This window comes from Atractosteus spatula, chromosome 14 (assembly GCF_055471065.1).
Source record: "Atractosteus spatula isolate fAtrSpa1 chromosome 14, fAtrSpa1.hap1, whole genome shotgun sequence".
NCBI lineage: Eukaryota > Metazoa > Chordata > Actinopteri > Semionotiformes > Lepisosteidae > Atractosteus > Atractosteus spatula.
This window is the reverse complement of record NC_142719.1, coordinates 4,159,069-4,183,495: the sequence shown is the minus strand read 5'-3', so window position 1 is coordinate 4,183,495 and position 24,427 is coordinate 4,159,069. Positions and strand designations below refer to the sequence as shown.

Below are 24,427 nucleotides of genomic sequence, written 5' to 3'. Positions count from 1 at the left end.
GCCGCTCTGTGCTAATCACAGCCAGCAGGGTTGCTTGATCCTGTCATTCGGCTACGTAGCAGTCAGGATAATGCACGGCCTCTCTCAGCGCAAACAGCGCACAACAGCACCCGAGGCAGGGTCCTCCCCCTCGGCCACGCCATTGGCCAGCCACCCCATACCTGATTTGTCCATGGCGGTCCCGATTGGCCAAGCGAAGTTCTGTTGACGGCACAATGGTCCCGCCTCCTCTCCCTTTCTTCGGCAGACATTACATAAGCGACTGGCGAGGGCGTCACCCTAGTGGCTGGGCTGCGCGTCAATCAAAACGCTAAACCCCCGGGGTTCGGGCTGATTGGCCGCCAGGGCCGCCGGTCAACCCACGGCTGTTGTGTACGTCGTGGCGTCTCTAGGCTGCGTTGAAAGAAAAGAGGAGGGTCTATCGGAAGAGTCCCTTTATTTATTTCTTTGTTTCCAGTTGGGGGGGAAAAAAAAAATAAGAGCAGCGTTGAGACATTTTATATCTATATTTTTTTTTTCTTTGAATCGGGGGGAGCTGGAGAGCCAGAAAAGCTGGCAAAGGCTGCGAGGGGGTTTAGGAAGCCGAAGCGTTAGCGGAGGAGGATGAAGCGGCGCAATGCGGACTGCAGCAAACTCCGGCGGCCGTTAAAACGGAACCGAATCGCCGAGGGTATCTACGGCAGGTACGAGGGGGGCGCCCTGTGGGGGGAGATGAGCCCTCGGCTCGGGCCTTTAATGGCAGCCCCAGGCGCCGGTGGTTGGGGGGGGGGTGTTGTTCCCTCGCACCCCCGCTCTCCGGTTGGACGAGGCTGGGGCTGTGCTGTCGCTCCGGGGAAGCGGCAGCTGCCCGGCCGGGTTAGCTAGGCCCAGGTCTGCGGCCCCGGCCTCTCCTAAGACTCGCTGCCCGGCTGGGACGCGCCCGCTCGCCGGAGAGGGAGAGGGAGGCAGAGAGGCAGACGACAAACCTACACTTAGGAGCGTTAAAAAAAAACAAAAAACAATCCTGGGAAGGTTTCTGGCTAATCGGTTAGTTAACGTTGCAGCTGTTGCTGTTGTTGTTGTTGTTGTTTTGTTAATTTTAAAGAAAATGTTCCAAGCCGGCCCTTTAAAGGCGACCGGGAAATTGCATGTTTTTGTTCTGTCAGTGTTGGCAAATGTTAAAAATACAGCCGTCCCGTCCAGCGCCGCAGGGGTATATAGGGGGTGACCGCTGCTGCCCAGCTGAGGGTGTACGGACCTGAAATGTGGAAAAGGCACCCGGGTTACACAAAAGAAAAAAAAACGAGATCCCCATGTTTGCTTTGTACGGTTCCCACGCTTATCGGGGAGAGAGAGAATAAAAAGGCTTAGGAGAGTTTTGTGGCTGTGGGCTATTTAAATCTGCGCTCACTTTCCTTGTGAAATCTGCAGGCGGAATAGCTTGTTTGTTTGGGGGGGAAAAATAAGCTGTCAGTGTCACTGTGAAGGTGGCTTGTGGATACTTCAGACATCTGACTTCCTTGGGCACTCTGAACAATAGACACTCTGTTAGCAAGTTCATTATTGGCCGGTACCTTGTGTTTGCATTTCCGATTGAAGTAGCCAGGTTTCTGAAGGGTTTTAATTGCTGCGCTGCAACTGATCCTGTGGGGTCCCTGCTAGTGCCGAGCCAAGATCATAGCTGTACTGTAAAATATTGAAAGACCTCTGTCGCCTCGCAAACTTGCCTTTCCAGTTATGGTAACTCGAAATAAATTGCACGATGGTTGAGTAAGGAAAGGGGGTTAAGGGTTTTTCTAACTGTATGGACAAGTGCGGTCTTTAAAGTAGTCATGTGTGACAACTTGAAGCTTTGTAGAATTATCCACGTCAAATCTTTAAATTGCAGGTCTGTACTGTTCATATTCTAACTCCTTAAAATGAAGGTGTTATCAGTAAAACGCCTTAAGCACTAAAAAATCATGTAATATTTATCCAAAGGGGATTTTAACAATACATACTGTATATACTGAGAGGTATTTAAAAGCGACGAATTTGAGTATTGGCAAGAGAGTGTATTGGAACCAATAGCATTTATTACTCTTTTAATGTTTTTCACTTTGTGTGATGGTAGGCGCTGTGTACTGTGGTTGTACTTGCTTCATGGTTTTAATATAAAAAGTTAATTTGTCTAAATAAGATGACTGAATTTAAATGTTATCTCCCTTCAGCCTTCACTGCTATGTTTTGTTGTAGGAATTCTAAAATGTATCATTTTATGACATTAGTGTTGGGATGGTGTCAATTTTAACTTTAACTGTCCTCAAGATAAAGGCCGTCATCAACGTGGAAGTCATTTTCTGCCATTCTGTGCATTTTCTCCAGCTACTTCCTAATTAAGTTTTAGTTGCATGTTAATTACAAGTCGTTGGAGGAATTCCTTTTGAGAATGAAGTCTTTTCTTCCAATTAAATGAAAAATGAACTTTTTTCTGTCTTTTTACATAAAGGATTGAAGAACTAAGTATAAATTAATATTGAGTCATCTATTAACATTCTCCTTACACTGAAATTAAATTGCAAGGTTTTATTGTATTTAGTTTTATCATCTATTTGGGTATTGGGATATTTTTACCAATGTTTCAGTGTCATCTTTGGAAATTATTCAACCAGTAATATTGCCCTACATTAGTGTTTATTTTAGAAACTTGTAAAATAAAATTGAATAGAACACTTTGTTGACTTCTTTTTCATCTTACATTTCAGGTCAGAAACGATTGTGATTTAAATGAAGTCACCATCAAGTTTGAAAATGTAGTGCTCTTCTGTTAAATATACTTGGGACAGGAGTTGAAATCCAAATTCACTAGTTTAACAAAAGATGATGTCCAGACAGCTCTTTATTTAGTGGACTAAAGCATAATGGTATGCTTAATGTGCTGTTATGTTTTTTTTCTGAATGACTCTGTGTTCTGATGAATACCTGAAGCACCCAATTAAAAAGAAATTCTTACCCTTTTCACCTTAACCTTTTTTGCAATTGAAAGTCCAAGAGAAATGAGATGAAATGAGAGAAATGTCTTTTATGGTACTCCTCGGAAACGATTGTGTGGTTTAATCTTTTTTACACAGTATTACTACAAACTATGGTTTCACACATCCTAAAGAATTACATAAAATTAAACAAAAATACCAAATATACAAATCATGATGTATAAAAAGTGGTTGCACATCCTGTACGAAGAAGTGCCACAAGAGTTTGCACTCTGGGTTCTAGTCTTTCCGAAACCTCATCAACACTCACTATTCCCCCTGGTTGATGGAAGAGGTCTGTCCTTGTGTTGGGTGGATTTTTTTAACACATTTTAAATTAATTTTTCAGTTTTCACTGCTCTCTTAATAAGGTGATCCAAGACTAAATAAAAGTCTCTTGTAATCAAGACCACTTCTGTGATCAAAACATAATGAAATGTGGAAGACCTTTTTTTTTTCTGTCTGGTTAGTGTTGAAGTAAGTCGTGTGGAATGCTTAATGCAGTACATGTTGAAAGAATACTTTTAATCCCCTCTGGTTAGAAATCTCAGCCTTGACTCCCAAGCTTAATTGCATTTCAGTTTCTGTTTAGCTCTTCCAGCATTTGTCAACATTGCGTTCATCGGGTTATAGTTACCGTCTGCGCTTGGTACAGGTAAGAACAAGTGGTTTCATAACCCATGGTAAACCTTGGTTCTCTGAATGGCGACAGCATCCAATGCATAATGACTTCAGCAATCCCTTATATTCATAAACGTTAGACGCAGTTTATTTGCTTTGGGTATATTTCTTGTTCTGCGTCTTTTTAAGATGTTGGATGCTAATCTGTGGCAGATGGCCTTGTGTTGTACCCATTGTGTTTGAGATTGACTTGTCACAAGGACCATATAACTACATTATGAAACTTTTGCTGTGGAAATGGCCGACTTATGATTTTTTTTTATCATGGGTTGTCCAGTATTTTGTGTAAGTCGGGGTTCGACTGTCATAAAGTTGATGTATCGATCTGTCTTTGTCCTTCGTTCTGTGCAGATCTTACCTTTTAATTATTTAAAAATAGAAGCAGGATATTGACAACCACTGTGCTATAGCTTTTTGACATTGTTCAAGTGGCTTGGATGATTCATGTGGAGCTTTTAGGTTGTATAGATCTTGTGGGAGCATCAGGATACACTGATGCCTTTTGGTCATGTTGTTTTTACTGCTCTAAGGTGAACCGTTATAAACATGTGCCGTATATTTCAGAATACACAGAACATTATAAGTCGTTAGAGACTGTTTCTTGATTCAGTAGCAAGTGTTTTTGGTTTTGTTTAATGATACTGTAGTTCTCAGACTGGTTCATAACTAGTACTTTGGTTAGAATCGTTATTGCTCTGTAGATCCATTTACCATATCAAATATCTCAAAAGAGTTTCCAGAAATATGTAATTGAAAATGATATAGTACTCTAAGTAGCTTCAGAATTCACATTCTTATGGTTAGTTAGCAGTTAGGTGTTTCAGTTTATCTCCACAGATGTTCATTTAAATACTTTTGCTGTGCCCTTTAGATACTGACAATTATGTTAATATTTTGTGTTTTTGCCTGTTAAAATTTATCTGATTGAACCAATTATGTCACTGTTGTTTGCTTCTGTTTAGGACCAGACGTAGGTTTTGATGTTTCTTAAATGCAGATGCTTTGACTTTTTTTTATCTAGTTCAAATGTAAGATTAGAGAAAATATGAATTTTGTAAGTGTATATGCAACAAAAATATCGAAGTGGGCAGAAAAACAATCTATTTACAGTGCTACATTTGTCCCCGCTAATATTAGAGAGCTTTTTATCTACATTGTTCTGTTTTTTTCTCTTTATTATAGGACAAATAATTCTTCATATTATTCTGGTGCAAGTGCACCTTTCACCTGTGCTCATACGTACGAATAGTTTGTCAAGATGATTTGCTTCTGCTGTTAAGATGGACTAATTATTTTAATTTATAGAAACAACGTAATCAAAGATAGCTTCCAACATCAGTGTACAAAGGCTCTGTACATGAATCACACTCCTGAAGCAATAGGTGTAAATAAACTAGGTATTTTGGAGGAGGCTGGGGGAGAATTCTCAGAGTGCACTTTGAGTTCTGCAAAATTGAGACTGGGCCATGCCATGAGCAGGCTGTGATTGCAATTGGCGGAACACAGCTGGAGTTGGGGGGTCTTTAGCAAGCCAGGTGTGTCTCCACTTTGGTGCAACATCAGATTCTGGGATCTGTCGTCGGAGAGGCGCTGCTTGTCCCTGCATGTCAGGTGATTAATGGCTGTGGCAGGTGGGTGTGTCGGAAGTCTTCACTTTCTCTGGTGCTACGGGTGTTGCAGCAGTAGACTCAGTTATGAACAAACTGGCGATTTTTCAAATATTGAAAAATATTGATTCTACAAAGTGCACATACTCAGTGTTTATTTTACGTTTATTTTTATTTATTCTGTAGTCTAGATGATAAAAATTCTTAAAGAATATAACAGAAGTAATATTATGTTTGTTGTAGATGCAGTTATTAGTCTTTGACCTAATTCCTGTTCTATGTACATCTGTGCAGAAATGAAATGCTTAATTTAACTGCTATTATACCTAGAGGTAAGTTGCATTTTACATATTTTACAAACTTATTTGTGACATTAGGTCTGTGCTTTAACAGAACAAGCAGTGCTGGAGAAAGTTAATTTTTCTTTGCAGTATTTTGTTACAGGAAAGAATACCTCTGCAGGTGTTTGCTCTTCAATGTCAGATGCAAGAAGAAATGTGATCTCGTTCTTGCCGAGACACATCAAGTTCAGCATGGTTTGAGTCTGTCATTGCCTGTCTGCACTGCAGCCCAGTGGTGATGCAAACTGGCTCCCAGCTGTAAGGGTCATAGTGTTCAAGCTCAAGTGTGGCTTGGGGGAAAATTCCCTGCCTGTGGGCAGATGCTATTTATGTAAAACTTACCTTCTGTTACTGTAAATTTGAATAATGCAAGAAATATATAGCAACTAGCCAGGGCAAATCAATTGGGAAAAATACTGCTTGACAAGCCATGCACAATAGATGTCTTCTTAAAGTGTAATGAGCAAGACCTTTGTTTTAATTTTCAGTGCAGATGTCCTACCAGCTTGGTGTTAGGAATCTGTTAATTATATTCTTCATCAAGTCTGCTGTTGAAAGGTTTGCTTTTATTCTGTAACATAGTGTTCGTACTTTACTAAATTCGGTTTCATGTATAGTTACTTAATACAGACTTTTTCAGTTCTAAAGTGTAATGCGTAGTATGTATCATGTATGAAAATGTTGATTAAAAGCAGTGATTAAGTTAGACATTTCCTTAGTCTTGTTTAACTGGCATTGTATCACAGCTTTGTTGCTTTTCCAACTTGGCCCTTTTGACTGATGTCACAATTTTGTTAATCAATTTTTTTAAAAAGTGTCTTTTTTGTATGCGGGTGGGAATTGTCAAATTTCCAGTATATACAGTCTTTTCCCGAAAGCTCTCCGCTTGCATCAAGGGATCAGAAGGGATGGCTGATTTAATTCTTAATCGGATATAAAATGTTATAAATGCTTTTCTCCCATGCCAAATTTGTTTTTGAGTACACCTCATGGATATAGAAAGTCCTTGGAAAAAATATCCTACTGGCTGTAACTGTCCTGGGGTCACACATCAAAAAGGAAGTTTATAAAAGTTTATTATACTTATTAAAAAATAATGATGGTACAGGTAGTGGTGGTGAAATGAAATTTGAGAATTGTCTGTACAAATGCTGTTGTAAGTGACGATGATTGGAAATATGTCCAACATATTCTGCTAGTTCCAGAACACCATTAATTTTACATGCTAACTGGTGTCTATTTCTGCTTTAATGCTTTCATTCTCTCTCTCGCACTGGGTATTTCAGGTTCATACAGAAGTATCTCTCTGGAAATGTAGATACTTCTGTGTTTGCTGCTGCACCAAATGCACAAGGCTAGAAAATTAATAATTCAGAATTTGTACAGACATTTGTGTATAATACTGATTTTTTTATTTCTATTTATTTCCATCACCCAGTTAACCACTTAAAATATATTTGAAATGGATTGGCTCTGTTAGGTTTCCTTATGCTTATTAAAAGAGTAGCTGTTCAAGAATTCTTACTAAGTGTTAACCTTAACCTGAAATGAGTTTACAAGAAGCTGTTTGCTAGGCACTGTATGTAGCGCAGGTGCTTTTGGTAATCAATACACCCCGTAAAGTATATACAATTTGGAACAGCGCTTTATATATTTCAGGTTTCCTTAATTCCCTGTAGTTTGGAAGAGCTGGATAAAGTTGTGACAGCTGTTCTGCAGTCTTATTTTTAACCTTCATATAAAATATCAAAATCATCTTTTTGTTCAAAGAATATAGAAGAACTTGTTCAAGAATATAAGAACATTGTGGTTCAGGACAGCTGGGTAATGTTAATGCTGGTGGCAGCTCAAAACAATCGGGGAATAACAGGAGAAATATGTCCTATATAGATGATGTTGAATTCATTAAAGAAGTAGGTTTCATTAAAAGCAAACGGAGTTAAAATGACTCTTTTGAATCTTGTGGAAAATTCTACTATTCTGTAGTGTGGTGATTTTGCAAATGCAGGACGTTTTTCCAGCAACCCCCAGTTGCTCTTGTCCCAGTAACTGTGTGTTTGTATCTGCCAATTAGCCTGTGTTAGTGTTTCAGAAAGCATGTTATGGTTTGAAAGCCTGCCACTGGAAAAAAAGGTCAGGAGGTATGCAGGCTGAAACATCCGTATTGCAACGGATTGCTTGGCACATTTTTCATTCGGCGATAGGCTCTCTGAACTGTGTTCTAAAATCAAGTTTTCTTGAAAGCATTAGATGTGGGGTTGCCACATACTGCCTTTTTTCATTCCACTGAAATATTATTTAGGTGGAAGAGAAGGGTTTTGAAGCCATACAGTAGTCATCATAGGAGAGATGAACACTGCCAGTTCTGGAAACAGTACTGCATTTGTCTGTTTTTAGTAATTAAACAACTTAAAATAGTATAGTGCTGCAGCCCACTCTACAGTGCTCTTCTAAACAACAGTATACAGCAGCTTGTATCCTGTTTTTTTCCCATTACTCTCCAGTCTGTCATTCTTTCATTGTTAGTTATTTTTAATACCAAATGAACAGTTGGTCAAAATTGGAGAAACCCTAAAAGACAGTTGTGGACTGCAGTTTGATGTGTTGCCAAACCGCAGTATTTTCCAAAAGGTTCACTTATGTTTGTAAAAAAAAAGTATACATTTACTTACTATTTTATCCTTTTACCATGGTGCTAAAAATTCTATGCAAATGAGCACTCAATACGTGATCATATATTTAATATAACATTTCAGTCATTGCATGTTTTGTCATGTTAGTATCTTTAGTTCAGGGTGTTTTATGTGATTTGCTGTGTCTGCTGTGTAATTTGCGATGTAATTTTTATCTCTTGTCAGTATGGATCTGTTATTGGTCACAAACCTGTTATCATTAGTGCTAGCTTAATAATTTCTTGTGTTGCTTTCCATGGAGTTGTCCAACTACTGTAAGGCATGAATTATGTTTCTCACATTACTTTAAGACTGAATAACATTTGTGATTGTGTAATTTAATGGACATTAATCAATATACTTTTTTTCTTACTGCATGTAGGCTGTTCAATCAAAAAGCAATGCTTATTACATTTAAAGTGCATAATAGTCTTCTATGTTGATGTTGCATTCTCACTAAAGGTCTGTAAAAAGATCACCCTCTATTCAAATGGAAAATAAAATAAAAATAAAATTCGTTTATATTTGTTTTTTTTGTCTCCATGCAGCACTTTTCTATACCTCAAGTTCCTGGTTGTTTGGGCACTGGTGCTGTTGGCGGATTTCGTCCTGGAGTTCAGATTTGAGTATTTGTGGCCATTCTGGCTCTTTATCAGAAGTGTATATGACTCCTTCAGATACCAGGGTCTGGTATGTTTCCTTTCACTGTCTTTTAAAAGATCAAGACTGCTATGGTCAGAATTAAATGTGTTTTAAAAGAAGTTTAAAAACAATCATTCACGAAAAGTTCCAGTACCCTAATGTTTTTTTTTTCTTGCAGGCATTTTCAGTGTTTTTTGTCTGTGTAGCATTTACATCAGATATTATATGCCTACTCTTCATACCTGTTCAGTGGCTCTTCTTTGCAGCAAGTACATATGTCTGGGTACAATACGTGTGGCACACAGGTAAGTCTACAGCCTCTTTATTTTCTGCTTACAGGATAATTACGAGTGGGTCACATTAATTTGATGACAAATTCATTTTGACACCAGGTTATTTGAATACCTGCTCTTTTATTGTAATGCAGTAATGCTGTTTTCCGATTTACTAATAATGTTTTCTGATTTATTCTGTAAAATGTAGCACTTTTTGTCAACTGTTTACTCATCACAAGCATCAAAAACTGTGACATAAATCATATATTATGGCATTACTTTATCCAAAGTAAAAATAAAAGCAGAATAAAAGCTAGTGCTGTACATTTTATTCTAAGATTGAAGAGGAAAGTTCATTTAAGGCACTCTGTTTTGCAGCAAAAGCATTTGCTCTAGGTTTTATTTGTGTGCTGCCAGATTAGATTATTCTGGTGTGTTCAAAGCAGCCTCATTTCGTGATCACTTTAGTGCTTATGATAATAGGTGCCACATTTTCTGATTGTTAGTCTGTTTACAGCTTTGGGCTTTCTGAAAGCATTTCAAAATTCATTACGTAAAATAAAAATAATGCATATGAACAGAAAAACAAAGTACTTTTGATTAATTCTTTTAAAGACTTGCTGTTGTTTACACTGCCTAGATACTGAAAACTTGTAGCAAGCCTTTTTCTCAGTTCAGTCAAGCAGCTGGATGAAGTGTCATTCAGCAAATTACCTTGAGGGCTGTGTAATACAGAGGTTTGCTTTGATGATTTTGTTAACAAAGCACCTGTTCGTAGCAGCTGATAGAACTTGATTTGATGTATTTGAGGTTCTTCACAGTATATTTCAACATGTGGAATCCCACTTTAAGCGTGTTAACTAATCTTTGGAGTGTAGGCTATATGTGTTGTATTGCGCTGTGAATCCCTTAACTACAGTTTATGGGTGATGTTGATCACTACTTCCAGAGCTGAAAACTTCCTTTACAGTTTTGCAGGTTTCCAGGTGATGTGTTTATACAGTATAGTTGTTAATGTTCTATGCTTTAATGATAAAATGTAAACGTAATGTAAATAGGTTTCATGGTGTGAATTATGAATATTGGCCTCGACCTTTAAATTCTTAATTTGATTATAATCTCCCTATTAACAGATCTATAGTTTAGTCATTTGCTTTTCAAATGTAAGCAATAGTTTTCTGACACTGTCCTTGTTATTAATTAACTCAGCCTTCACCAGCTTACTTCTGTTAATCTGATGCATATTTCTTTTTAGAATTCATTACTCTAGCTTTATCTAATAGTTGATTAAACTTGTAACTGTATTTTTCTTATTCTTACAGAAAGAGGAGTTTGTTTGCCCACAGTATCTCTTTGGATATTATTCGTATATATAGAAGCTGCAATCCGATTCAAAGATCTGAAAAACTTTCATGTGGACTTGTGTCGGCCGTTTGCAGCCCACTGGTAAGATTGAATGTACTTTTCAATTTGTGTTTAGGCAACCAGCATAGTGAATTAAATACTGGAGACTGGTTTTGTGATCCCAAATATGTTTTTGCCATTTATTATTTGTAAAAAAAATCCTGTTTACTTTTACATAAAACGGTGTGCCCTGAACTGAGAGAGTCCCGAAAATACTGATCCCACAGACATTGTAACTGTGGTTCTGTTGTCTCAAGTGTTCTTTACACTGTAAGTGTAAATACTGTAGAATCATCTTTTGTGGATTATCTCTTTCTTTTAGATAGTACTGTTTACTGAACATTTTATTTTTTAATACAATTTTAGCAGGTTTGCATTTTAAGGCTCAGAGCACTGTGGTGGAAATTGGATAAGGAAGTTATGTCATAGTGCACAGTAACTGTTAGTGATGATGGCACTAAAGGGCTGTTGCCTACATATGTTACATATAGAAGTAAATGAAAAAGGTTTCATTAAATTAGCTGTAGGTCTCATTAAAAAGCTCCCTAGGAAACTGCCTTGTCTGAAATTGCAAATTACCACAGTGTTTATGTTGGAGCACATGACATAAGCTTTTCATCTGGATAGGATAATTAGTGTAACCTCGGATAATGAAACTACACTTTTTTCTCACCACGGTTGATAAAATGTCAGGCATTTTTTTTAAAGTATGGAAGATATTTTAATTTGTTTCAGGGAAGTGGGTAGTGCTTAAAATCTCCTTAAATTTCCTAAAATGGGCAATGTGCTTTAATCACAAGTTTGACTGTTATTCATAGTGTTCTACAGAGCTATTGAAATTTATTTTGGCATTTCCTGTTTTTAAGCTTGTTTTATTCTTGTATCGCAGGAGCTCACAAAATATGTTTTTGCATTAATTATGAGTAAGATCTCGGCAAGAAATATTGAGGCCTGTTGATTCATTACGTTGAATATGAATTATTCTATAAGGTGCTCCAAGAGAGCTTAATGTGATAGAGTACCCCTTATGTTTTTAATTTATCTCTTAGTGTTTTGTTGGCTCACTTTTTTTTAACTCCCTCTCTCTTCTTCAAGCATTGGGTATCCTGTTGTGACCCTGGGTTTTGGTTTCAAGAGTTACGTCAGCTACAAGATGCGCTTAAGAAAACAGAAAGAGGTCCAGAAGGAAAACGAGTTCTATATGCAGCTTCTTCAGCAGGCATTGCCTCCAGAACAGCAGATGCTACAGAGACAAGAGAGGGAGGCAGAAGAAGGTGAGCCGAAACTCGGGACTTTCTTACCCCAGAATGCACGGCGCTCACCAACACATTCACTTGTCTTATTCATCTTTCGGTCTGTGTAAAGTTTGCCTGTTCTCCCTGTGTCTGTATGGGTCTTCTCCAGGTATTCTGACTTCCCTTCCACTGACCACAGACATTTTGTCCAAGTTGCTTGGCATCTAAACTTGCTCCTGTACAGTATGTATGCTCTGTAATGGACTGGTGCCCCACCCAGGGTGTATCCAACCTTGTGCCCTGTATCTGCTGGGTCAAGCTCGGGCTCACTGCATTCCTCTGAGGATGAGGCGATTACTGATGCTAGAATGATGGATGAAATTTCTTATTTAAGTTTTAAATTGACGTATTGATATTTTTATTACTTGGTATTATTGTTACCTTGTGTGTACTTGTTTTCAATACAAAAATGCATTCCTTGTAGCAGGATATAGCTGTTTACACTTAATTTATCTCACTGTGCGCTCCCAGCACACAGGTGGGAGCCAGTTGGCATTTCCTTTTTCATGTGACAGATTTGCTCCTTCAGAAGAAATTTAAAAAATGTGGTTTTCTTATGAACTTTGTTGCCATGTGTGTTAGGAATTTGATACATCAAACATGTTTCAAGCAGTGGTCAGATTGGCTTATTACAAGCTTAGCAGGTCCCTCCTCTTAGGTTTTCATGACGAAAGACCAGGTCAGATGCATTATTTCATCTCCTATTTAAACTTCTGTCTTACACTTTTGCAGCAGCAGCAGCCAAAGGGATATCGGAAGTGGATTCCACACCAATTTCACAACACAATGGTGTCCCTGGTAATAAAAAGCTATCAACAACTTTACCAGAGCTCGAATACAGAGAAAAAGGGAAAGAGAAGGACAAAGATGCCAAGAAACACAACCTTGGAATAAATAACAATATTTTACAGCCTGTAGACTCTAAAATACAGGAGATTGAATACATGGAAAACCATATCAATAACAAGAGATTGAACAACGATCTCGTCGGGAGTACGGAAAACCTCTTAAAAGAGGATGCGAGCACCACATCTTCGAAAAACTACAAGAACGCCAGTGGGGCCGTGAACTCCTCTCCCCGCAGTCACAGTGCGGCCAATGGCAGCATTCCCTTGTCTTCAGCCAGTAAGAACGAGAAGAAGCAGAAATGCCCCAGCAAGAGTCCAAGCACTCACAAGGATTTAATGGAGAACTGTATACCCAATAACCAGCTCAGCAAGCCTGATACTCTTGTCCGGTAAGGTGCTTGTTGGTCTCCACCCCATCGTATTGCCTACTGTGACAGCGTTGGTCTTTATCCCCTTTAGACCTTACCTCTATGTCCAGGTTTTGTCAAAGGTTGTCGAGTCTTTTTGTTTTTGCTCTGTAACACTGAAAGCATTCTTTCTTTTTTACTAAAACATAATTTAATGTCTCAGGAAACATACCTGAGGTGCAGAAAGAGACAACCAAGGACAACCTTGGGGAGTTAATGAGTTAAAATATACATTTTCTAGCATGGTCTCCTGTTGTTAAGATATTTCTGTGTAGTGCTTTCCCTTCAAAGTATGAGATAAACCCTTCAGAGCATTATTGATTCTACTGCTGAATCTCATTATAGTTCTGAGATCTTTTTAGCACTAATGCTACTTAAGCCACTGCTATAATTTTTTTGTATTACAAAGATGATCGAAGAAGAAGGACATGTAGGCCATGTAGTCTTAAATACAAAAACTTTGGGTTTTGATAAATGTTTTTTATGTGAGGAATTAAGCTCAACCATTTTTATCATTTCAGATGTAAATCTTTCCTTTAAGTAAATTGAGGCAGTACTGGATAAATACCAGTCTTAATTTTCAGTTCAAAGTGCAAATGTGCTTTTGAAAAGACTTTAGAAGATCTTAAAAAGATTTTAGTATGCAAATATCTTGGCAATACCCAACAATACAGAAATCATTACTTAGTCCATGTCAGCGCAGTTTGGATCTGATAATAAAACACACAAATGTTAAACTTTTAAAGTGTGTTGATAATGATAACACCTTTCGAACGCAAGACAGTACATTCTTACTGGCCAAGACAAAAAATACAATTCTAATGTAAATCATATTGTAAAAATAACTGCAGAGAGTACAAGGCAGGGGATAAAGCGCTTAATTTATCTTGCTGGCCTAAGCAATTGTAGTTATAATGTATTGTAGTAACATTGTATGTTGCAGGATAAAAAGAGTAACGTACAAATATAGTATGTTCCCTGCTAAGCATTATGGTAGAAACATGTTTTTTTAAGCAAGCGTGAATACTTTTTTAAATTACCTGTACACCACTTGTAGTGACAAATTCAGTAATGTTTGAGCGGTCCAAGATTAAGAGTAGTAAATTAAGAAGCAGTGGGTGCCGTATAAAGTTGTGGTTTGGATTTGATGTTTCGATCTTTGTCAGCACATAGCTGAGGTCAAAGTGACTTTTCAGTTGTTAGAAATCATGTCAGTACAAATATAGAGTCTGACTAAGAAGAGTGGGACTCGGATGCCAGAGTGTCTCAACACGAGGGCACAGGTGCAAAACATTCTTCAAAATTGGAACCCGCAATGGGTGTTGTCTGAAAAACCTTGCTAAGCTAGAAACTGACCTCATGGTTTTACTGCTTGGTATACTACTTTTATCAATTAGATATCTTCATTCAGGATCTGTGCTCACATTTGACCTGAGGTGTCAAGTGGAATTTTGGGGATATTTTAAAAAGTGGACCATAGAAAAACATGAAATTCTATCCATGCATGATCATGAAGTCGCTTATTTGTGGTGTAGGTCACAGTACCCTTAGACCTATCAAGGATGCACAGGGTGCATGGTGGAGCTAATCTCTGAATGGCACTCCAGTACACTATAGCACACATACACCTATCCGCACAAGACACTGGGCCAATGTAGCTTACCTGGCCAGCGTGTCTTTGGAAGGAGGGAGAAAAGCCAAGCACCTGGAGAAAGCCCACAGGGTTGGGAGGAAAAGTGCGACATGGAAGCATTTTTAAGAATGGTATGTAATATTTAACCTCGAACATGAATTAAACAAAAGCTTGAATTTGGGGAAAAGAAAATGTCCTTCCTTTCCAATCATTTCCATGGAAGGAAAGCTCCAAAAGTTTCTGTTGATTAATTTGTACTGTATACACAATGTGAGTGTACACTTTATTTTTTTTTTATAGTGAATGTTAGTGATGAAAGTTACATTTCACTCAACAAATTATTTTTATCTTGGCTTCTTTCATTTCGTGGTCTTCGGTGTATCTAAAACGTAGTGCAGCGTTTGCGCTTCCCTAGGCTGGGGATTCATGGATGGCATAGATGTCTGTACTTTTCCGGTGTTGAAGTTTACTTTTTTTGGAATACTTTGCCATCTAGTGGAACTAAGTGGCAATGCTGAAATCGGTTCTATTCATATTTTTAATAAATCCTAGAGACTTCACATGCTTAAGGTCCACATGAAGGACCTTGCGATTCAAGGCATTCCCGAAGTAGGATTCCAAGTAGAAGGATTCCAAAGTACTTTATGTATGAGAGGAGTCCTAGACAATCCAGCGCTGATGTTCAGCCACAACTGGGTGACGTGCGGCATTCTCTCTGCGTAGCACACCACGTGGAGAGCTGATAGGTTGCTTCAGCAGTTGAGTTAAAGGAGAACTTTATCTAAGCCAGATTGTGTAAACACCAGTAATCTTATGTGGCAAAGGGTACTATGTTTTTATGACCAAACAGTTAAGAACATTCTGGTCCAGAGTGAAGAAGGACAGAAGTATGGTTTAGGAAGTTTTTTTTTTACCACAGTAATTACTACTTTCTAGGTGGCAGTGTACAGAGAAATAACAGTGGGTCACGTAGAGGTTAATTCCACACTGAAAAGTAAAAGGCCTGAAGAATAATGTTCTGCAGTGGACGCTTCTTCGAGTGCGCCAGTTTTCAGCAGTGTCGTATGTCTTTGTAAATGTAGGTTTTGTATGTGTTAACACATTTTGTAGATTCACATACAGTATGTGTGATTTAGGAGAGATCCTGTTTCATATCGAACTACAGAAATTGATGTCCAAGTGTAATGGCAGCCCAATATGCCTTAGGTGCATGTGGCTTGATATATGAATGTTTGGTACTTGAATGTTAAATCTGCTGTTTTTTAAAACAATGACATTAAAGTGAAATAGGTTGGAGGTGAGAACCGTGTTAGTACTCCTCTCTGTATGTTATTTCCAAGCCTTTACGGCACTGTGCCATACTCATACACATATTGTATGTTATGTAATTGTCTTCATATAACTCCGTGAGGTGTACATAGTAACCATTTACCACTTTTGTGACTGTAATTAATGCTAAATTATAGATATTCTTAAGAGTCTTTTGGTTTTGTTTAATGTTTTGTGTAGGTTGGAGCAGGACATTAAGAAGCTGAAGGCAGACCTGCAGGCCAGCAGGCAGGTTGAGCAGGAGCTGCGCAGTCAGATCAGTTCTCTGAGCACCACCGAGCGCAGCATCCGCTCTGAGCTGGGCCAGCTGCGTCAGGAGAATGAGCTGCTGCAGAACAAGTAAGAGCTGAATGCATGGGGCATGACATAGGTTCTCATTCAGCAGAAGCTTTCAGTTACTTATTTGAACCCACTGAGCATTTATCTTCTGTTTTAAGTGGCTAATAATTTGTTACCCCACACTGTTGTACAATCCACTGGCTCCTCCACTTTGTCACTGAACCACATTGGGGGTAATGGTCTTATTTTAATGTACTGTGTCTTACAGCTGAGGTTTCTGTGTTTAGGTTGCACAGTGCTGTACAAGCAAAACAGAAAGACAAACAGACCATCAGCCAGTTAGAGAAGAGGCTGAAAGTGGAACAGGAAGCACGAGCCATTGCTGAAAAGCAGCTGGCAGAAGAAAAGAAGCGGAAGAAGCTGGAGGAGGCAACTGCAGCCCGGGCAGTAGCACTGGCTGCAGCGTCCAGGTACGGTGTGGTCAGTCCTTCATCCCCCCCTCCATCTCGCCCCAAGGCTTGGCTCGTGCTCCATTGTATCCAAGCCAGGAGCCCTGCCTCCTCTCACTAGCTAGGGGAGGTTGAGGGTCACGTTAACGTCTGTATTAAACCGTAACCTTTTGAAGTTCATCGATGTTTACTTGTTGTGTTCCATCAATCATTATTTTTGCCTACTGCGACAGCTGCAGACTCAGCAGTATTCCTGGGCCAAAAACACTTTTCAATCAAAGGCAGCAGAGCAGACCGGGAAAGTAATGCACACGTCTGTGTGTGTGTGTGTGAGTTTTTAATAAAACGTCTTGTTGGGTACCTAGCCATTTTAAAACAGCCACTTGTGCATTTTCGTAGTTCACAGCTATGGGGTCCACAAGAATGTGCAGGGGGAATAGCTAAGTGTAGACTGACTTCCCCCAGTCCTCCCACCTGCAAACACAATGCAGGCTACACAGTCCTATACAGGAGGTTTTGTGTCATTTGGAGGAAAGGTGCACCCTGGGCAGAGAGCAACACAGGCCTGCAGGGGTTGCTGTATCATCAGGCATTGAGTGTCCTGGCTGACTAATTCCAGCCTTACCCTTTAATCATTGCGCTCTACTGCTTGGGGAATCCTTGTCACAGTCAAAGACATGACCCGGCACCACGTCTGAGACATTTGGACATTTGTAAAGGTACGCAGGAAGCACCTTGACAAGAGCCACTTGGAGTCTCCCACCGATTAACTCAAAGGGCATTTCTGTTTTTTTTTAATATATTTCAGCGTTCATGTTAACTTGCATAAAGAAGTCTGGGACATAAACATGAGTTTTTTTATTACTTGTTGAAATTGTGTTCTGATTGGAATCGTAGGGTTCTTGCAGCCAGGCTCTTACCATCGTTTTAACAGTCATTGAGTTCCTTTGAAACATCGGTTTGTTTCACAATCCCGAGATTGTGAAAGTAAATGTACACAGGTAAAGCAGAGCCGCTGGCCAAGAAAATAACACTGAAAATAAGTGGATGAAATGAAGGAGTAATATAAAGAGGAAGCTCATATAGTCATTCATTGTTTTACTTTGTGTGATCTTTTACCATGGCACGCTAGAGTAATTGTCAGCAAAGAGTAAAATCACCATCTCTGTGTGCTTGCATTTTATATGGTCATGGAATGTATCCCAGTGACAATAACCATATAAGCATGGGTGCAAGTACTTATTTAACATCCACCCCCCACTAAGTCTTCCATCTGTAAATAGAATAATTTGGATTTATGACTACTCACTTGCTGTTTGCCCTTGACAAAGCTGTTTATACTCTTTCCTCAGAGGAGAGTGCACAGATACCCTGAGGAGCCGTATCAGGGAACTCGAGACGGAGTGCAAAAAATTAACAATTGACATGAAAGTCAAAGAAGAGCAAATCAGAGAGTTAGAAATGAAAGTGCAGGTGAGTCGTGGGAGCAAAAATGATTTTGAAACATATTTATAAAGTCTGTATACGCTGTTGGACACAAGCAGTGTGTTTTGTGTGGTTCCTGCTGCTTTTTTTAAAGACAAAAAGAGGTGACGGTATGTAATAATTCTGTTTTAAAAGAAATTTGCAGTATGTAACATGACTTGGCATGTTACTTCAATGACTCCTGTTGATCCTTAACAGATCTCCCTCCAATATGCAGATAGTTAAGACAAGCTAATCAGTGTTATTGTAGGTCATTCATACAAGTATCAGTCGATTTATGCACTCTCTTTTTCTGAGTGTTCTTCCAGCCACTGTTCACCTTCTGTCCAGAACTTATGTTTTAACTGGATAAAACCTAAAGTAAAATAAATAGAACAAAGCAAACTACTGTGTTGAAACATTTTTTTTAATAAAGCATTATTTTTAGGAATTCAAACAAAGCTGTGTCAAAAAAAAAAAGGAACAACTGGAGAAGGCTTTAAGACCCAATTATCAGCTTTAACATTCAGTAAACAAATGAACGAAATTGTTCATGTAAATGAGAAAAAAAATTAATTTTATTTACAAAACTCTGAAATAAATTACCTTTAAAGGGCTTACTTCAGATTAAAAGGACCAAAAATAACTAATACGTTAGATGGGCACAATAAACACTTTTCACTTCACATTTTCATTGGAATTGATAAACATGAATAAACAGTTAGTTTAAAAAGGGCTTTTAATACAACTATATAAAAATCTTACATGAATAAATGCATGTAATTGTTTTGATATGGGAGTGTGTGTGCATGCAGGATTTAAGTGTCATTTTTCAGGAGCGGTTCTGCCATGTCGCTTATGAAAAGAGACGTGACAAAATTTTAAGATAAAGAAAGCGAAGTGTCAATGTCGTAAATTCTAGTTCCACAGTTCACAATTTGTGATTTTCTAGAAATAAATATATTCAACTTAATGCAGTGCTCAGTGTTTTGAAATATTAAACGCACATAACACTGTAGTGCATTTTGATTTTGTATTCAGTGATTTAACTTCTAAACCTGCCCTTTTGAGACCAAAACTGCAACTGTTATTTTTGTGAAATCCCCAGGAGCTACGCAAATATAAGGAAAATGAAAAAGACACTGAAGTACTGATGTCAGCGCTTTCAGCCATGCAGGATAAAACGCAGCACCTGGAGAACAGCTTGAGTGCAGAGACCAGAATCAAACTGGACCTGTTCTCCGCCCTGGGGGATGCGAAACGACAGCTGGAGATTGCACAAGGTGAGGGGATGCACAAACAGAGGAGGCTTCCGAGAGGGCTGTCCTGGCACAGTGCAATAATTGTCGTTTGTTTTGAGTTTTGTATTAGCTGAATACGGAGTCGTTTATCAGTATGGCATTCTGTTGCATTACCTGTACCGCACAAGCAGCATGAAGACCCTGTGCCCTTACTCCTCTGCTACACCAGTCTGTCAGAGGTATCCGTCATTTGTCAATCTCGGGATCTCCACAGTGCTGGTGCAGATTGGTGGAGCCAGAATGCTTGGCAAGGTCAGTTATAATCCGAGACCTCCTGGATAACAGTTTGACATTGTAATTTGGGATGTCAAATCCCAGAACAGATATAAACAGGCATGAATAGCAATGCACATTTCATTCATGGCTGTTACGGACAAAAAAAGAGGGAAAAGTCTCTTGACAGTATCTGGCACTGTCCCTTGACTGTGACCTTTTTTCTTAACCTTTTTAAGGTACTTCAGAGTATCTTGAAATTGTTTTATGAAATAAAAAATGAATGAGTAATTTTAGGTGTGATTTTTTTTCCCAGTCCAGAATGTGCGATTTGGATTCACATTCCACAGTATATTACTCAGAAGAGTGGTTCCCCTCCCTGGTCCTGGGGTATTGCTGTTCCTTCTGGTTTTTGTTTCTGTCCAGTTCCCAATTACAGGCTAAAATGCTTTTAGTTTTATCTTTTTTATAATTTATTCTCGGCTCTTAAAATGTTGACTGGGACATAGAAATTGGTATCAACCCTGTATGAATTTCTGGGTTTCGGGAAGCCAGTCATTGTGGAGAATGCCTTATGTATTGTCATTCCCATTTGTGTCTGGCCATCATGGATTTAATCACCTATTAAGAGCTGCTTATTTATAAATAAGGGGGGCAAGCTGAGGAGAGGCTGCTTCAAGGTCTTTTGGCTGACGGTGTTGGAATCGATACACTTGACATATACATTTTTAAAAGTCAGTACTGAGGGCAGAAAAAAACAAAACTAAACCAGGGGGAGGATCCCTTGGACTAGAATAAGACCGTTAATTCAAGTGTTTTTACCTGCTGATCCTTAATTATTGAAGGGATCACCCAAGCCAGTACATTTCAATTCTGAAACTCCTACCCCATGAAATGAGAATAATATTTTCTACAAAGTACCCATCGCACAAGGTGGGTTGATCTGCATGACGCGGTGCTTTAATGGCTGCACACAGGAATGCCCAGTGCTTATTAAGACCTGTGGTTCTTCGCTGTAATATCAGCCAGACATGTGACAACTTCTGTGTTTTTTTTTTAGGTCAAATAATCCAGAAAGATCAGGAGATCAAGGACCTGAAACAAAAGATAGCAGAGGTGATGGCGGTCATGCCGAGTATCACTTACACTGCAGACGCCAACAACATGAACCCTGTCGCCCCGCACTATTCCTCAAAGTTCATGGATACTAGTCCCTCTGGACTGGATCCAAACGCCTCAGTTTACCAGCCCCTGAAAAAGTGAATATCCACTTTTCTCTGATCGCCCAGATGAAGATTTTACTCAGTGTCTTTACATTGAGCGAGAGTGTTTTTTTTTCCTGGTCAAGAAGACATTGTATTGTGTGACTGTATTTGTTGTAGTTAAAACAAAAGACAAAAAAAAAAGGGACATCACATCGACTAGGACTGGCCAATGGTTTCTTTCTTGTAAATGTTTAGAAAACCTCACAGAACTTGGCGTATATCTTTCTTGGTCAGTGCATAACTGCTTCCTTTTTTTCCCCCTTAGTTGATTCTTGCCTTCGTACCGTTTTGTTTCTGGTTTATTTCAGTATTTTTAATAGCAGGGTCACATCTGTCCCTCTCCTCTTCTGTCCACGGTAAGAAAGCTTAAAAATAAGCTGGGAAACGGAAAATGGTTTGTATTTTGGTTAATTTGGTTAACATCTCTCTGTGTTAAATGGAATGTAATGTGAAGCCAATAGTGTTCTACTGAATTATTTTGCCACAGTGTATTGCCTTGACAATGGACTCTTCTTCAAGGGGAACTATCAGAACTTCTCTTCTAATCTTACCCTGCTGTTTGATTTTAGTACACCACAGAGTCTGCTGCAGCCTGGACACAAGCTATTGCATGACTGCTTCCTACTTTATAAAGTGGCAGTTTAATTTTCGGTTTTTAGATGTACATTTGTTTTAATCTGTTATTTGTCTGACATGTGCTGCATCCTAAGAAGGCATGCTGTGAGAAAGGGAAAATAATTTAAGATGGATTTAGTGCAATTTATATTACAAAAAAGGCTTTTAATCTGCCAAAAGCTATATTTCTAGCATAGATATTCTGTTAATCATGCTTTAAAGTTAGCATCAACTTGTTGGTGAAGATCCTTTTACAGCTGAGTGTCGATTCAGTTTATGTGCCAAGAGAAGGCGTTTTTTTTTTCTCATGAGTGTGTTTTCGATTTAAATGTATCACAAATACATTGAGGAAACACATCTGGAAATGGTGGTTTTAAGGTGCTAAGCTTGAAAATCTGAATGTTTGTTGCATTTATAATAGAAAAGAGCAGCCTTTGTCACCAAGTGCAGTAGACTCTGTAAGTGAAATAAGTATTAAACTTTTTTTAGTGGAATTTATCACATCTTGCTTAGGACATCATCATCTCTGATGGGTAGAACTTAAAAAAAAAAACAGGGATGATTAGCCTAAGTCAGATATGTTTTTCTGTATTTTGAAGTTTTAAAAGCATCTTGTGCGTTTGCCACCATGGAAAAGTGTCACAGATTCGCAATGGTGTCATGGGTTCTTGAAGCTTTGTGGGGAAAAAATGAAATTGTCACAATTTTTTTTTGAAAGTAAACCCTTTTTTTCTTTGCTGCCATATGGGCACATGATCCTTTATGTAACTGATCTTGGCTGCATTCTCTATTTCTGTGGGGTTTACAAGGAATAAACTTTTTTCTTGCAGATGATTCAAGGTTTTTGAAGTCCTTTATTTGTGTCTGAGGATGTATGGCAGTAGTTCTTTAGCAAGGAGTTTAGGCAATTTTTACCACCTTTCTCCAAATTGATTAAACATATCTGCACTGTCTACAACAGTAATTTAGGTACATATACTGTAGCGAGCCATCCTAGTTTAAGAGTTAGAATTGTATGCTACCTGGGTGTGTGTTCTAAAAACTGTTGGGTATTTTATTTCATAAATATGGAAAATGTAACACTGCTTGAATAATTGAAGTAGGCACTTCATATGACTGTTCTCTGTGCAGATGTACATACGTAAAAACTAAATATTCTACTCTAGTTTTTGAAGAAGTTGCAAAAAGTCTTGGTTTTCTGTCAAATACCAGTCAAATACTGGGTAGGTATGTATGGTAGAGAAGGCAGCAGTTTCTTTTAAGAAACCTTTTTGTTTTTTTCCATCCAGGACCTATCATCTGCGTTGATAATGGTTGTGTCCTTTAGTAATAAAGTATTGAAATTACAAGATTATTTTTGCTGCCACAAGGGGGCATTGATTGCCTGAGCTACCCAGGTTCCAGCTTGCTCTAGTTTTGCCACTACATGTAATTTTTTTAAATCTCATTCCAGCGCCTTACAGTGATACATTTCTCATCGTTATCCAGTCTCATGTATAATTGTGACATGTTAGGAAGTGTTTGCTCGTTGGATTTAGATAGTATTGTATTGATACTTGGTTTGCACAGACTGAAAGTTTGCACGGCTGTTCTTTTATTGTGGTCGGCAGCCCTTCATTTAAAAATAAGTATATCTGACTGTACAATGTGAGTAAACCTATTTTTTCTGATTTCTGTTGCATCTACACAGTATAAGTACAATGAACACATTCGTAGTTTGTCCCATCTGCCTTTTTATGATGTCAGTTTACATGCATTACGTTACCGCAGGGGCACAGATTTTACACTAAATTCTTTAAAGTCAGTTGCAAATGCTAAGAATTTTACTTAAACCTCAAGTTAAGTTTGTTTCGACTGAGCAAGAGTATTTTGGATCCACATACATTTTTAAAGGCAGATTCACATTTTGTAAGCCAGGTGAAGGATATAATTGGATGCAGCAGCTGACCTTGACTGAAGAAAAGGCCAGCTTGATGGATAGGCAGGAGGCACTGGTTAAACATGTCGATACTTTCTTCTATATCTCAATGCAGACATTTATTATACTGAATAGTAGCTTTCCGTATCATTAAGGGAGTCCCCTGCACTTCATTTTTCTCATTTCTAATGTCCTGATAAATCATCCCTGTAGTCACTCTCCAGTCCTTCAGCTCTGGTCTCCTGCTTGTCCCCTCAACGAGACAGTGAACTGTGGGTGACAATCTCTCTTCTGGTTTATGCTGAAAAAACTGCTCTCTCCAAGCGTGTGTTTTTGATCTTACTCTAAAACATGTTTAAATGTTTCAACGTCCCTCCTCGTGTGTTTGTTTGGTTGTGTCATTAAACTGTATCTCATAAGATTAAAGGCTTTCAGAAAAAATGTATGGATGGCAAGTAGTTGTAGGCACTGAAAAGAAAATAGGATGCCAACATTTAGAGAGAAAAGCATCTCATAACAAATACACTTGATATTTCAATATAGTTGTAACTGAGGAAAACGTTTTTACAGAATCTCTAAAGGGAAACTGCAAAATTTCCTCCCTCAGATCAGTAATTGTTTTTCATTTTCATTTTTTAAAGGTGGTATAAAAAATGTAATGGAACAAGTAATAGGTTTATTCCATGCTGAAAAAAAGAAGAAAGAAAACACGTTTCGGCCGTGGAGCCTTCTTCAGGTGTGATGCTTTTTTACAGCATTAAGTGAGACTCTTTTTTCCCCTGTAGTTAATTTTCCAAAA

General features: G+C 38.5%; 1 protein-coding gene across 1 annotated transcript; it reads left to right on the top strand.

The window, feature by feature from the left end:
* Nucleotides 1–361: 361 nt before the first annotated feature.
* maco1b (macoilin 1b) lies at nucleotides 362–22,541 on the top strand. The gene is made up of 11 exons (XM_088932212.1): nucleotides 362–683; nucleotides 8,840–8,981; nucleotides 9,112–9,238; nucleotides 10,531–10,654; nucleotides 11,708–11,886; nucleotides 12,640–13,144; nucleotides 16,305–16,463; nucleotides 16,691–16,873; nucleotides 18,205–18,325; nucleotides 19,425–19,599; nucleotides 20,891–22,541. Exons 1-11 carry the CDS (start codon nucleotides 604–606, stop codon nucleotides 21,091–21,093), a joined length of 1,998 nt encoding a protein of 665 aa, XP_088788338.1. The 5' UTR covers nucleotides 362–603; the 3' UTR covers nucleotides 21,094–22,541.
* Nucleotides 22,542–24,427: the final 1,886 nt, after the last annotated feature.

Coding starts and splice junctions, on each gene's coding strand:
- maco1b (XM_088932212.1), top strand. CDS start 604: ATGAAGCGGCGCAATGCGGACTGCAGCAAACTCCGGCGGCCGTTAAAA. Junction 10,655..11,707: donor CGGCCGTTTGCAGCCCACTG/GTAAGATTGAAT, acceptor CTCTTCTTCAAG/CATTGGGTATCCTGTTGTGA. Junction 13,145..16,304: donor AAGCCTGATACTCTTGTCCG/GTAAGGTGCTTG, acceptor TGTTTTGTGTAG/GTTGGAGCAGGACATTAAGA.